The sequence below is a fragment of the Hippopotamus amphibius genome, chromosome 15 (assembly GCF_030028045.1).
Source record: "Hippopotamus amphibius kiboko isolate mHipAmp2 chromosome 15, mHipAmp2.hap2, whole genome shotgun sequence".
NCBI classification, from domain to species: domain Eukaryota; kingdom Metazoa; phylum Chordata; class Mammalia; order Artiodactyla; family Hippopotamidae; genus Hippopotamus; species Hippopotamus amphibius.
The window spans coordinates 3,195,569-3,207,196 of record NC_080200.1 but is presented as its reverse complement, the minus strand read 5'-3'; the positions used below and the strand labels follow the sequence as shown (position 1 = coordinate 3,207,196).

General features: G+C 52.1%; 1 protein-coding gene across 5 annotated transcripts; it reads left to right on the top strand.

Annotated features, from left to right (window-relative positions):
- Positions 1-11,397, top strand: STAP2 (signal transducing adaptor family member 2). 5 transcript variants are annotated; one of them, XM_057710456.1, is made up of 13 exons: positions 3-205; positions 4,238-4,309; positions 4,449-4,571; positions 7,569-7,625; positions 8,125-8,225; positions 8,557-8,691; positions 9,047-9,116; positions 9,208-9,310; positions 9,436-9,501; positions 10,476-10,631; positions 10,720-10,812; positions 10,893-10,967; positions 11,240-11,397. In XM_057710456.1, the coding sequence occupies exons 1-13, from the start codon at positions 104-106 to the stop codon at positions 11,380-11,382; spliced, it is 1,296 nt and encodes a 431-aa protein (XP_057566439.1). In that variant the 5' UTR covers positions 3-103; the 3' UTR covers positions 11,383-11,397. The 5 variants fall into 5 exon arrangements, with proteins under 5 accessions (XP_057566442.1, XP_057566444.1, XP_057566441.1 ...); XM_057710459.1 differs by lacking the exon at positions 10,720-10,812 and having other exon boundaries at positions 1-205; XM_057710458.1 differs by lacking the exon at positions 10,893-10,967 and having other exon boundaries at positions 2-205.
- The last annotated feature ends 231 nt before the right edge of the window (positions 11,398-11,628 follow it).

Sequence of the window (11,628 nt, the reverse complement as noted above, 5' to 3'; positions counted from 1 at the left end):
GCTGAAAGAAGAGAGGAAATTCCCCTGGAACCTGTTTCTCTGCTTCCTGGCTCAGCTGGGGCACCCATTGGAGGGAGAGGCCGGGCCAAAGACCCAGGCCACCATGGCCTTGGCCCTGACCCCACCCCGGGTCCCCAAGTCTAAGAGCAGCCTGCCCTCCCACTACCACGAGAGCTTCCTGGAGAAGAAGGGACCTCGAGACAGGGTAAGACGGGCCAGGCAGCTGGTGCTGCTGGGCGGCCCGGGCAGGTGGGGCACCTCTCTGAGCCTAGACCTCTCCAGCCGGCCAGGGAGGATGGGGTGGGTGCTGGGTGGGGCAGAGCACGGGCTGGGGGCTGGGAAAGCTTCTGTCCCTCCATCTGTCTCTGTCTCTCTCTGTGTCTCTGACTCTGATCTGAGCTCTTTCTCTTTCTCTGTGTCTCTCCCTGTCTGACTCCATCTCTCTCTGTCTTGTTCTCTTTCTGTCTCTCTTGGATACAAACAGGATCAGCGACTTACTCCAGGAAATGGGGAGTCTTCGGACTCCCATGCCTCCCTCCTCCCCCAGCCCTGAGCTACTTCTGTGAACCTCAGACACAGGGGTCAAAGTTGGTACAGATTGCGAGCGGGGACAGTGAGAGTTAATCCAGGCTCTGTCCCATAGGACCAGATACTGGCCAGGGGCCGTGCGTGTGCGTGTGTGTGTGTGTGTGTGTGTGTGTGTGTGTGTGTCTATGTGTGTCTGTGTGTCCTCCTCAGAATAAAGCCCAGCCCCTCGGGTCCCACTAACGCCCATCCTCCTCCCCATCCACCATATTCATTTCCTACCAGGACCCAAACCAGCCAGGCTTTTCCCCGCCTTTGCCCTGGCAGTTTCCTCCTCCTTTCCTTCTGCCTGCTCGCATCCATATCCTCCCCAGCCTAGTAAGCACCCACAGGCAGGAGATCTCAGGGGTTAAGAAAGAGCGCGAGGGCTCCAGAGGATGAGACCCCAGGTTCACATCCCTGCTCTGCGCATCCTGACTCCACATCCTGACTCCCAGGCCATCTGCATCTTTCTGCTCCAGTTTTCTCTATTATAAAATGGGTTGAAGGGACTTCCCTGGCTGTCTAGTGGTTAAGACTAGGAACTTCCACTGCAGGGGACGTGGGTTCCACCCCTGTTAGGGGAACTAAGATCCCGCGTGCAGCATGGTGTGGCCAAAAAAAATAAAATAGAAGAAAAGAGAGTAAAATAAAATAAAATAAAATAAAATAAAATAAAATAAAATAAAATAAAATAAAATAGTAAAATAAAAAACAAAATAAAATAAAATAGGTTGAAGAAGGCCACAGGCACGGTTACAGGAGAAGGGTAGTCCTTAGCGTGCCAAGGATGTGACTTGGTACAACACTGGCACTTTGCGTGCCTTAATTCACCCAGTTCTCACAACAGTCTCACGGCCCCTGCAATGGAAGCTCAGAGTCTTAACTACTGGACCGCCAGGGAAGTCCCAAGCAGGCAGTATCATTATCGCCATTTTATAGGTGGGGAAACTGAAGCACAGAGAGCTTAAACAACATGCAACGGACAGCACATAGCTGGTGCATGACAAATCAGGTCTGACCGTGTGCGTTTAATCACTTCCTGCTCTATTCCCACTGCCTGGCGCATAGCAGGTCTTCAGTAAATGGTAAATGTATGTGTGGATCTAGGATGTACCTATAGATGGACAGATGGGTGAGTGGTGGACAGACAGGTGAATGGATGGATAAATACAGCTATACTTCAGAGACACTGCAGGTTTGGTTCCAGACCACCACAATAAAGTGAATACTGTTTAAATATTTATTTATTTATTTATTTAGGCTGCTGCCGGTTCTTTATTGCAGCATGTGGATGTCTCAGTTGCAGCATGCAAACTCTTAGTTGCAGCATGCATGTAGGATCTAGTTCTCTAACCAGGGATCAAACCCAGGCCCCCTGCACTGGGAGCTCAGAGTCTTAACCACTAGATCACCAGGGAAGTCCCATAATAAAGCAAATATTGCAATAAAGTGAGGCATATGAATTTTTTGGTTTCCCAGTGCCTATAAAAGGTATGTTTATACTAGAAACTATTAAGTGTGCAATAGCACTATATCTTGAAAAAAAAAGTGTACAGACCTTAATTTAAAAATAACGCTGTTGGAAAAATGGTGGTGATAGACTTCTTCAACACAGGGTAGCCACAAATCATCAATTTGTGTGTTTTTTTTAAATAAATTTATTTATTGGCTGTGTTGGGTCTTCATTGTTGTGCACGGGCTTTCTCTAGTTGCAGTGAGTGGGCGCTACTTTTCACTGTGGTGTGCAGGCTTCTCATTGCAGTGGCTTTTCTTGCTGCAGAGCAAGGGCTCTAGGCACGCAGGCTCAGCAGTTGTGGCACACAGGCTTAGTTGCTCCTCGGCATGTGGGGTCTTCCCAGACCAGGGGTTGAACCCGTGTCCCCTGCATTGGCAGGTGGATTCTTAACCACTGTGCCACCAGGGAATTCCCCCATGAATCTTCAATTTGTAAACAAACAAAACACGATATCTGTGAAGTGTAATAAAATGAGGCCTGTAGGGAGGTGGATGGATGGGTGGGGGGACACATAAGTGGATAAAAGGATGGATGGATGGGCAGATGGATGAGTTGACAGGTGCATCGCTGTTAATATAAGAGCTATCCTCATCATCGACTAATTAAAATACCTCCTCTTGGGGCTTCCCTGGTGGTGCGGTTGTTAAGAATCTGTCTGCCAATGCAGGGGACACGGGTTCAATCCCTGGTCCAGGAAGATCCCACATGCCGCGGAGCAACTAAGCCCATGAGCCGCAACTATTGAGCCCGTGTGCCGCAACTACTGAAGCCAGTGCACCTAGAGCCCGTGCTCCACAACAAGTGAAGCCACCTTGATAAGAAGCCTGTGCACTGAAATGAGGAGTAGCCCCTGCGCTCCACAACTACAGAAAGCCCAAGCGCAGCAACAAAGACCCAATGCAGCCAATAAATAAAAATTAATTACTTAATTCATTACTTAAAAAATAAAATAAAATAAAATACCTCCTCATTCAGGAAGTCTTCCCAGATTTCCCAGCTGGAGGGCCTCTCTCCTCCTCTGTGATCCCTTGGTCCAGATCTCTCTCTCCCTGTGGGTGCTAATTTCTTTTCTCTGGAAGATTTTAGTATCTATGCATTCTCTATCCTCTGCAACCATCATCCATTTAGAAACAGAAGCCATGCCCCATTTATTATTTTGCTGGCAACAGAGCTGGGTGCAGAGTAGGGGCTCAGGGAATATATGGTTAAAAAAAATTCTAGAATCTTATGATCTGAGCTGCATCAGCTCCTTCAGCCTCCAGAGAGCTAGGACATTTGGAATTCAGAATCCTGAGGGGGTGGGCTTCCCTGGTGGCACAGTGGTTAAGAATCCACCTGCCAATGCAGGGGACACAGGTGTGAGCCCTGGTCCAGGAAGATCAAGCCCGTGAGCCACAACTACTGAGCCTGTGCTCTAGAGCCCATGAGCCACAGCTACTGAAGCCCGCGCATCACCACTACTGAAGCCCGAGCACCTAGAGCCCGTGCTCTGCAACAAGAGAAGCCACTGCAGTGAGAAGCCTGTGCACCGCAAGGAAGAGTACCTCCCACTCTCCAGAACTACAAAAAGCCCATGCACAGCAACAAAGACCCAATACAGACAATAAATTAAAAAAAAAAATTAAAAAAAAAAAAAAAAAGAATCCTGAGGGGGAAATCTTGAATCTGCAGCCCTTGTAGTGTCCACAGTCTTGTGAAATTCTGACTGTAGACACAGCACCTAGCCCAGTGCCTCGCACCTAGGAGATGTCAATAAGTATTTATGGGGTGGATACGGGGACAGGGGGTTATATGTATGTATGTGTGGATGGGTAGGTGGGTGAATAGATGGATGAGTGGGTGGATGGACGGAATACCATAAAGTGAATTAGCACAAATTACTCTCAGAGCTCCCACCTCTGCAGATTCCCTTTGGTCCTTTCTCAGAGGGTAACAGATCCCTAGAAGCTGGGCCACGGATGAGGAAGGCCTCCCCAAGAAGGCAACAATGGTTCAAAGACCTAAAGCAAGCAATGAAGGAAACTATGTAAAGATCTGGGTGAAGAGTGTTCAGGCAAAGAGAATAGCCAGTGCAAATGTCCTTAGGCAGAGTATAATGGAGATACCCAGCTTTGCCACTTCACCTCCTTCTCTTTCTCCACCTCTGGTCCACAGGATTACAGGAAGTTCTGGGCAGGCCTCCAGGGCCTGACTCTCTATTTCTACAATAGCAATCGGGACTCCCAGGTAAGGATGGAAATGAAGGTTCAAGAATTGGTCCACCTTGACCCCAGGGACCAAGCAGAGGGTGTGGATGGTATGTCCAAGCCAGGGGGCTTGAGGGGCCACAGGCCTGCTGCTCAGACCCTGTCTTCTGTGCCCCCAGCATGTGGAGAAGCTAGACCTAGGAACGTTTGTGAAGCTCACAGATGAAACTCCCTGGGGGAGCTCCCGTGACCCTCGCACCCACTTCTGTTTGGTCCTGCGGAACCAGGAGATCAAGTTCAAGGTGGGTCTCTTAAGGTGGGGCTGGTGGGAGATCCTCCCTTCTTGTCACACCCACCATTAACACACACTAGCATGCAGTCACACAGAACTTATCACTGGATCGGTGACACTAGGCAAGTCACTTAACCTCTCTGGGCCTCAGTTTCCTTGACTGAAAAATGGGATGATATGTGTAAAGCGCCAAGAACAAGATCTGATCTGCAAGGATCATCACTGCCATCGTCCAATCTTTCAGCTAACATTATTGAGCACCTACTGTGTGCCAGACACTCTTCTAGTGTCATAGCAGTGACTAAGACAATTAAAAATTCCTGCAAGGGACTTCCCTGGTGGCACAGTGGTTAAGAATCGCCTGGTAATTCAGGGGACATTGGTTTGATCCCTGGTCCAAGAAGATCCCATATGTTGCGGAGCAACCAAACCCATGCGCCACAACTCCTGAGCCTGCGCTCTAGAGCCCTTGAGCCACAACTACTGAACCCACATGCAGCAGCTACTGAAGCCCACGTGCCTAGAGCCCATGCTCTGCAACAAGAGAAGCCACCGCAATGAGAAGCCCACGCACCGCAATGAAGAGTATCCCCTGCTTGCACTGTTTACAATAGCCAGGACATGGAAGCAACCTAAATGTCCATCAACAGATGAATGGGTAAAGAAGATGCGGTACATACATACAATGGAATATTACTCAGCTGCAAAAAGCAATGAAACTGGGACATTTGTAGAGACATGGATGGACCTAGAGACTGTCATGCAGAGTGAAGTGAGTCAGAAAGAGAAAAACAAATATTGTATATTAACACATATATGTAGACTATAGAAAAATGGTACAGATCAACCGGTTTGCAAGGCAGAAATAGAGACAGAGATGTAGAGAACAAACATATGGACACCAAGTGGGGAAAGCAGGGAGGGTTGGGGGGAGAATGAATTGGGAGACTGGGATACCAAATTGTACACTCTAAACATATGCAGTTTATTGTAAAAAATTAAAAAAATGAAAAGTTAAAAAAAAAAAAAGAGAGTAGCCCCTGCTTGCCACAACTAGAGAAAGCCTGCATGCAGCAACGAAGACCCAACACAGCCAAAAAATAAAGAAAATTAAAACAAACAAAAAACTACAATGAGGTATAACCTCACACCAGTCAGAATGGCCACCATTAAAGTCTACAAATAATAAATACAGGAGACAGTGTGGAGAAAAGGGAACCCTCCTACACTGTTGGTGGGAATGTAAATTGGTGTAGCTGCTATGGAGAACAGTATGGAGGTTCTTTAAAAAACTAAAAATAGAGCTACCATATGATTCTGCAATCCCACTCCTGGGCATATACTGGGAAAAAAACATAATTCAAAAAGATACATGGGGGACTTCCTACATGGCGCAGTGGTTAAGAATCCGCCTGCCAATGTAGGGGACATGGATTTGAGCCCTGCTGTGGGAAGATCCCGCATGCCGTGGAGCAACTAAGCCCGTGTGCCACAGCTGCTGAGCCTGCGCTCTAGAGCCTGAGAGCCACAAGTACTGAGCCCACGTGCCACAACTACTGAAGCCCACACACCTAGAGCCCATGCTCCGCAACAAGAGAAGCCACCACAATAAGGAGCCTGCGCACCACAATGAAGAGTAACCCCTGCTCGTGGCGACTAGAGAAAGCCCGCGTGCAGCAACAAAGACCCAACGCAGCCAATAAAACAAATAAATAAATAAATTTATTGGAAAAAAAAGATACATGTACCCCAATGTTCACTGCAGCACTATTTACAATACTCAGGACATGGAAGCGACCTAACTGTCCATCGACAGATGCAATGGATAAAGAAGATGTGGTACATATATACAATGGAATATTACTCAGCCATAAAAAAGGATGAAATCATGCCATTTGCAGCAACATGGATGGACCTAGAGATGATCATACTAAGTGAAGTAAGTCAGACAGAGACAAATATCATATGATATTGCTTATATGTGGAATCTAAAAAAAAATAATGCAAATGAACTTATATACAAAACAGAAATAGACCCACAGTCATAGACAACAAACTTATGGTTACCAAAGGGGAAAGGGAGGGGAGGAATAAATTAGGAATTTGAGATTAACATACACATACCAATATATATAAAATATCAATAGGTAACCAACAAGGACCTACTGTATAGCACAGGGAACTATACTCAGTATTTTGCAATAACCTATAAGGAAAAGAATCTCATATATATAAATATGTGAATCACTTTGCTGTACACCTGAAACTAACACAACATTGTAAATCAACTATACTTCAATTCAAAAGAAAAAAAAGAAAAACAAAAAATGCCTGCCCTTGTAGAATTTACCATCTAGCGGTGGAGGCACACACTGAAAAATATAAATGTGTGAAACATATGGAGTGTCAGATGGTGGTAGATGCTAGGGAGACAAGAGCTAGGGCAAGGGGATGAGGGGTCAGGGTTGCAATGTTAAGAGGTGTGATCAGGGAAGGCCTTATTGAAGACCTGAAGGAGGTGAGGAAGCTAGCACTGTGGATATCTGTGAAATAGCTCTTCAGCAAGAGAGCTAGCCCATGCAAAGGTCCTGAGGCAGGATTGTGCCTGGCATGTTGGACAAACATCAAGAAAGCCCCTGTGGCTGGAGCAGAGTGAAAGAGGGGGGAGAGAGGGAACGAATGAGGGCAAGGAGGGGACAGGGGCAGGTTGTACAGGACCTGTGGGCCACACCGAGGACCTGGGCTTCTAATGTGAGGGAGGTGGGAGTCAAGGGCGGGTTTCAAGCATAGGAGATACATGATCTGATTTATGTTTTTTTTTTTAATGTTGATGTGGTAACATTAAAGAATAATAGTGCCTCACATTACTGGGGACATATTCAGGCATCATCCTGAATTAACCTGTTTTAACTCACTTAATCTTCAAAACAGCCCTTGGAAACAGGGACTCATTCCTCACTCCCATTTCACAGATGACTAGACACAATCTTTTTCTTTCCCTCTCCAGGTTGAGAGCCTGGAGTCTCGGGAGATGTGGAAAGGCTTCATCCTGACGGTGGTTGAGGTAAGAGTGGTCACCCTTGGCCCCTCTCTCCCCTATTCCCCACTGGGTCTGCTCAGAAATCCTCTTTTTAATTTCCATCCTTCTTTCCCCAAACCTCTCAAGTATAGCACGCTAGTCTCAAACTGGAGGCCTATGAGCCAGATGTAGCCTGTAAATATCTTTTGTTTTGCCAAAGAAGTGCTATAAATTTAAAAGTCAGCTGCTATCACTTAAAAAGCAGGAGGGTTAGCAAGCATTCCCGATTTCCCTGTTACTCTTTTGTTCCGCCTCTGGCCCCTGCAGGCCGTTGAGTTTGAGACCCTGCATGCTGGCATTTGCTCTGTCCTCCTCCCCATCACCGAAGTCCTCTAGAAGCCCTCTTTGCCCCCGAGGTGTCAGGCGGCTCTGGAGCCCCCAGACCTGGGTTCCCATCCTGGCTCCATCCGCACTCTGGCCTCAGTTTGCCCCTCTGTGACATGGTCACAGCCGCCCATTCCCTGACGCCGCAATCCCCCCTCAGCTCCGTGTCCCGTCCAACCTGACCCTGCTGCCCGGACACCTGTACATGATGGCCGAGGTCCTGGCCAAAGAGGAGGCACGCCGTGCGGTCGAGATGCCCTCGTAAGTGCCCGAGGGTCTCCAGGGTGGTGGCAGGCTGGAAAGCAGGGGGCCGGAGAGGGCAGTGAGTGGAGTCTCCAAGCTTTGGGTCTGGAATACAAGGCTGCATCCGGGCAGGGGCGGGGATTAGGTACCACAGCTGGGAGCCCTACTGGGTGTTTGGGGCGGGTCTAGGTGCCTGGAGGTGGGACTGGAGGGCGAGGCAGGGTCTCCAGGAAGGAGGTCCTGGACGGGAGGGCAAGGCTGGGTGCCCAGGGGCGGGGTTACGTAGGGAGGGTGTGGCTGTGTCTCTGGGGGCGGGGCCTGGCCTGGTGATTGACGCGGCCCGCCCCAGGTGCTTCCTGAAAGTGAGCCGACTGGAGGCGCAGCTGCTCCTGGAGCGCTACCCCGACTGCGGGAACCTGCTGCTGCGGCCCAGCGGGGACGGCGCGGGCGGCGTGTCAGTCACCACGCTCCAGCCGCTCAACGGGTGCGCATGCGCGGGCCCGGCGCCGGGATGGGAGGGGCGTCGGGGAGGGGGCGTGGTCAGACACAGGGGCGGGGGCAAGCAGAATGTGGAGCCGGGGGCGGGGCCTTCCCCGTGGTGGAATCCTTCGGGGCACGGTCCTCCTGGGGGGCAGTACCAGGACCAGAGGCAGGGTCCTTCTAGGAGATGGAGTCCTTCGAGGACCTGGTCCCCCTCAGAGAGCCACGCCAGGACTGGGCATGGTCAGCGTGCGGGGAGCAAGGCGGGCTTAGGCCCTCCCTGGGGGCGGGGCCCGGGCGAGGGGCGGGGCCCTTCCTTGTCCTCAGCCAGGCCGCGCCCTCGCCCCCTGCTCTGGCAGGACGCAGGTGGTCCGGCACTACAAGGTGAAGCGCGAGGGCCCCAAGTACGTGATCGACGTGGAGGAGCCGGTGAGCGCTGGACCCGGGTCACGAGACGCGCCATGGTGGGGTCTGCACCCCTTCCCCGCCGGCCCTGATAGCATCTCCTGTCTGACCCCAGTTCTCCTGCACCTCGCTCGACGCAGTGGTCAACTATTTCGTGTCGCACACCAATAAGGCGCTGGTGCCCTTCCTGCTGGACGAGGACTACGAGAAAGTGATAGGTTGGTACAGCATCAGGGAACTCGGGGGGCCCCGTCCACGCCTCTCCCGCCCCCTCCCCGACGCGGACCCCCTTGGGTCAGCCCCTAGCCGTCGTGCCTTCTCCAGGCTGCCCTCTCTGTTCCAGGCTACGCGGAGGCGGATAAAGAGAATGGGGAGAGTGTGTGGGTGGCGTCCTCGGCCCCCGGCCCAGGTGATGCCCCCTCCCCGCGGCCGCCTCTGGGGCAGAGTGGGCCAAGACCTAGGAACTTCATGGCGCCACCTGTAGCCAATCTTCTACCCAGAGTTGCAGGGACCCAGAAATTACCCAGACCCTGCCCTCTAGGGGCTTCCAGGTTATGGAGGGGGTGGGCATGGCTGGGCACAGACGCTCCCAGCCCTGAGGGGTCGAACCTGGGGCTGGGCGGGGGGGGGGGGGCGGCACCTAGAATTGGGGAGAAGAGGCAGGGCAGAGTAGGGGGGACTTCCCGGAGGAGGGGGTGTTTGCTGAAGGTCTCACAGGATTGCGGTAGGTCGAGATGGGAAATCAGGGTGGGAGGTGGTCCAGATTACAAGCAAGAAGAGACTGGACAGTTCTGCGGGGTGAGCAGTACGGTCCTCCCTGGGCTCGGCAGATGCTCTGGACCCCACGTGCACGATGGGCACAGATGTACATACATGCACACGTGCCGCACTCATGAACACAGACCTGGATGTGTCCACCTGCGTAACTGGAAGCTCCTAGGTAGACAGTGGCTCCGCACATGCGTGAACACGGGTGTCACACAGTTCTAGTCCCATGTAGCACACACAGACATGCTGGAAGCCACCATCATGTGTACATACACAAATGCAGACGTATCCACTCACGAGCAACAAATTCAGACATGCGTGTACACACTAATATAGACAAGCACCCAAGCATGTACCTTAGCATCCACGCAGCGTCCTGCACGCGCATGTGTGTAAACCCTTTACATATATTCCATTCATGCAGATTCACCCAGTATATCTTTATGCTACGTAGGGAAACACACACACACACACACGCAGAGACTGGTAAATGGGCACGTGCAGAAACACACATGCCCGGGGACACACGCCTGTATCCAGGGGTGCACAAACATCCCCACCCTGAGGTGTTCCTGCACCATGTGGGCCCTGACAGTGACCACAGCTTCCCACCAGGTCCTGCACCCCCCAAGGGCAGCCCTAAGGAGCTGCCTCCTGCATCCATCACGCCTGGGTCCAGTCAGGACAAGCTGCCCCCACTGCTGAACCAGGATGAGAACTACGTGATCCCCATTGGAGATGCCCCAGCCGCCAACTATGTGAACGAGCCCGGTGGGTGGGGGACCAGGGGTGGCTGAGAGTAGGGGACGGGGAGCAGGCTAACGACCAGACGTGACGTGCCACATCTCTGTCCCCGCAGTGCTTCCCCCTAGTCGGCCAGTTGTCCCGAAGCCCAGGAAGTTAGCCATGTTTCAGGCAAAGCCTCCGAAGCCGCCCACTGTGCCCAAGTCAGGTAGGGGGGGGTCCCTCCTCCCAGCCCCTCCCCCATCCAGCCGAGGGGTGACCTCAGCCTTCATCTGCCTTCTCCTCCAGAGCCCAAAGGCCTCCACAGTGGCCTGGCCAGGAAGCCGGTAGTCAGCTCAGCGCAGGCTTTCTCCCCCGCCACAGGTAAGGGGTCAACGCAGGGTGGGCTTCACAAGAGGGGGACCCATGTGGTCACATAGGACCACAACTCTGGAACCTTCCATGCTTGGTTTAACGCTCTGCTGTGTCCATCTTGAAATTCCTCATGTCCACTGAACACATTTTCATTCTATGCGAGGCCCCGAGAATTCTGCAGTGGTAGTAGGCAGATATAAGAGGGGACAGCCAGGACTGGGGATCCCCGGTGCCCCTAAAGCCTCAGGGACCACCCCCCCACCCCCACCCCTCACTCCCAGGGTTGACGGATCTCACAGCAGAGCTGGAGGAGAAACTGCAGAGGAGGCGGGCGCTGGAGCACGCAGCCGAGCGCATGGGGGACCAGCGGGCCAACCTCCAAGCACAGCATATCACTCAGTCATCTCCCTCCTCCCAGAATTAAAGCTCACATGACCCCTGGACCTGTGCGTGTTTGGCTTGACTGGGTGGGGCAGTGCGGGCTCTGTCGGATGGCTGTCCACAGCTGGCCCCATTTAGTCCCAGTGGTCCTCAGCGCAGCGAAACCTGCCTCCTGACCGTGTAAGAAGAGCCCTTCCCCCCGCCCCCCACCGCCGCCGCCGGGCTGTGCCTCACAGCTTGTGGGATCTTAGTTCCCTGACCAGGGACTGAACCCAGGCCTCAGCAGTGA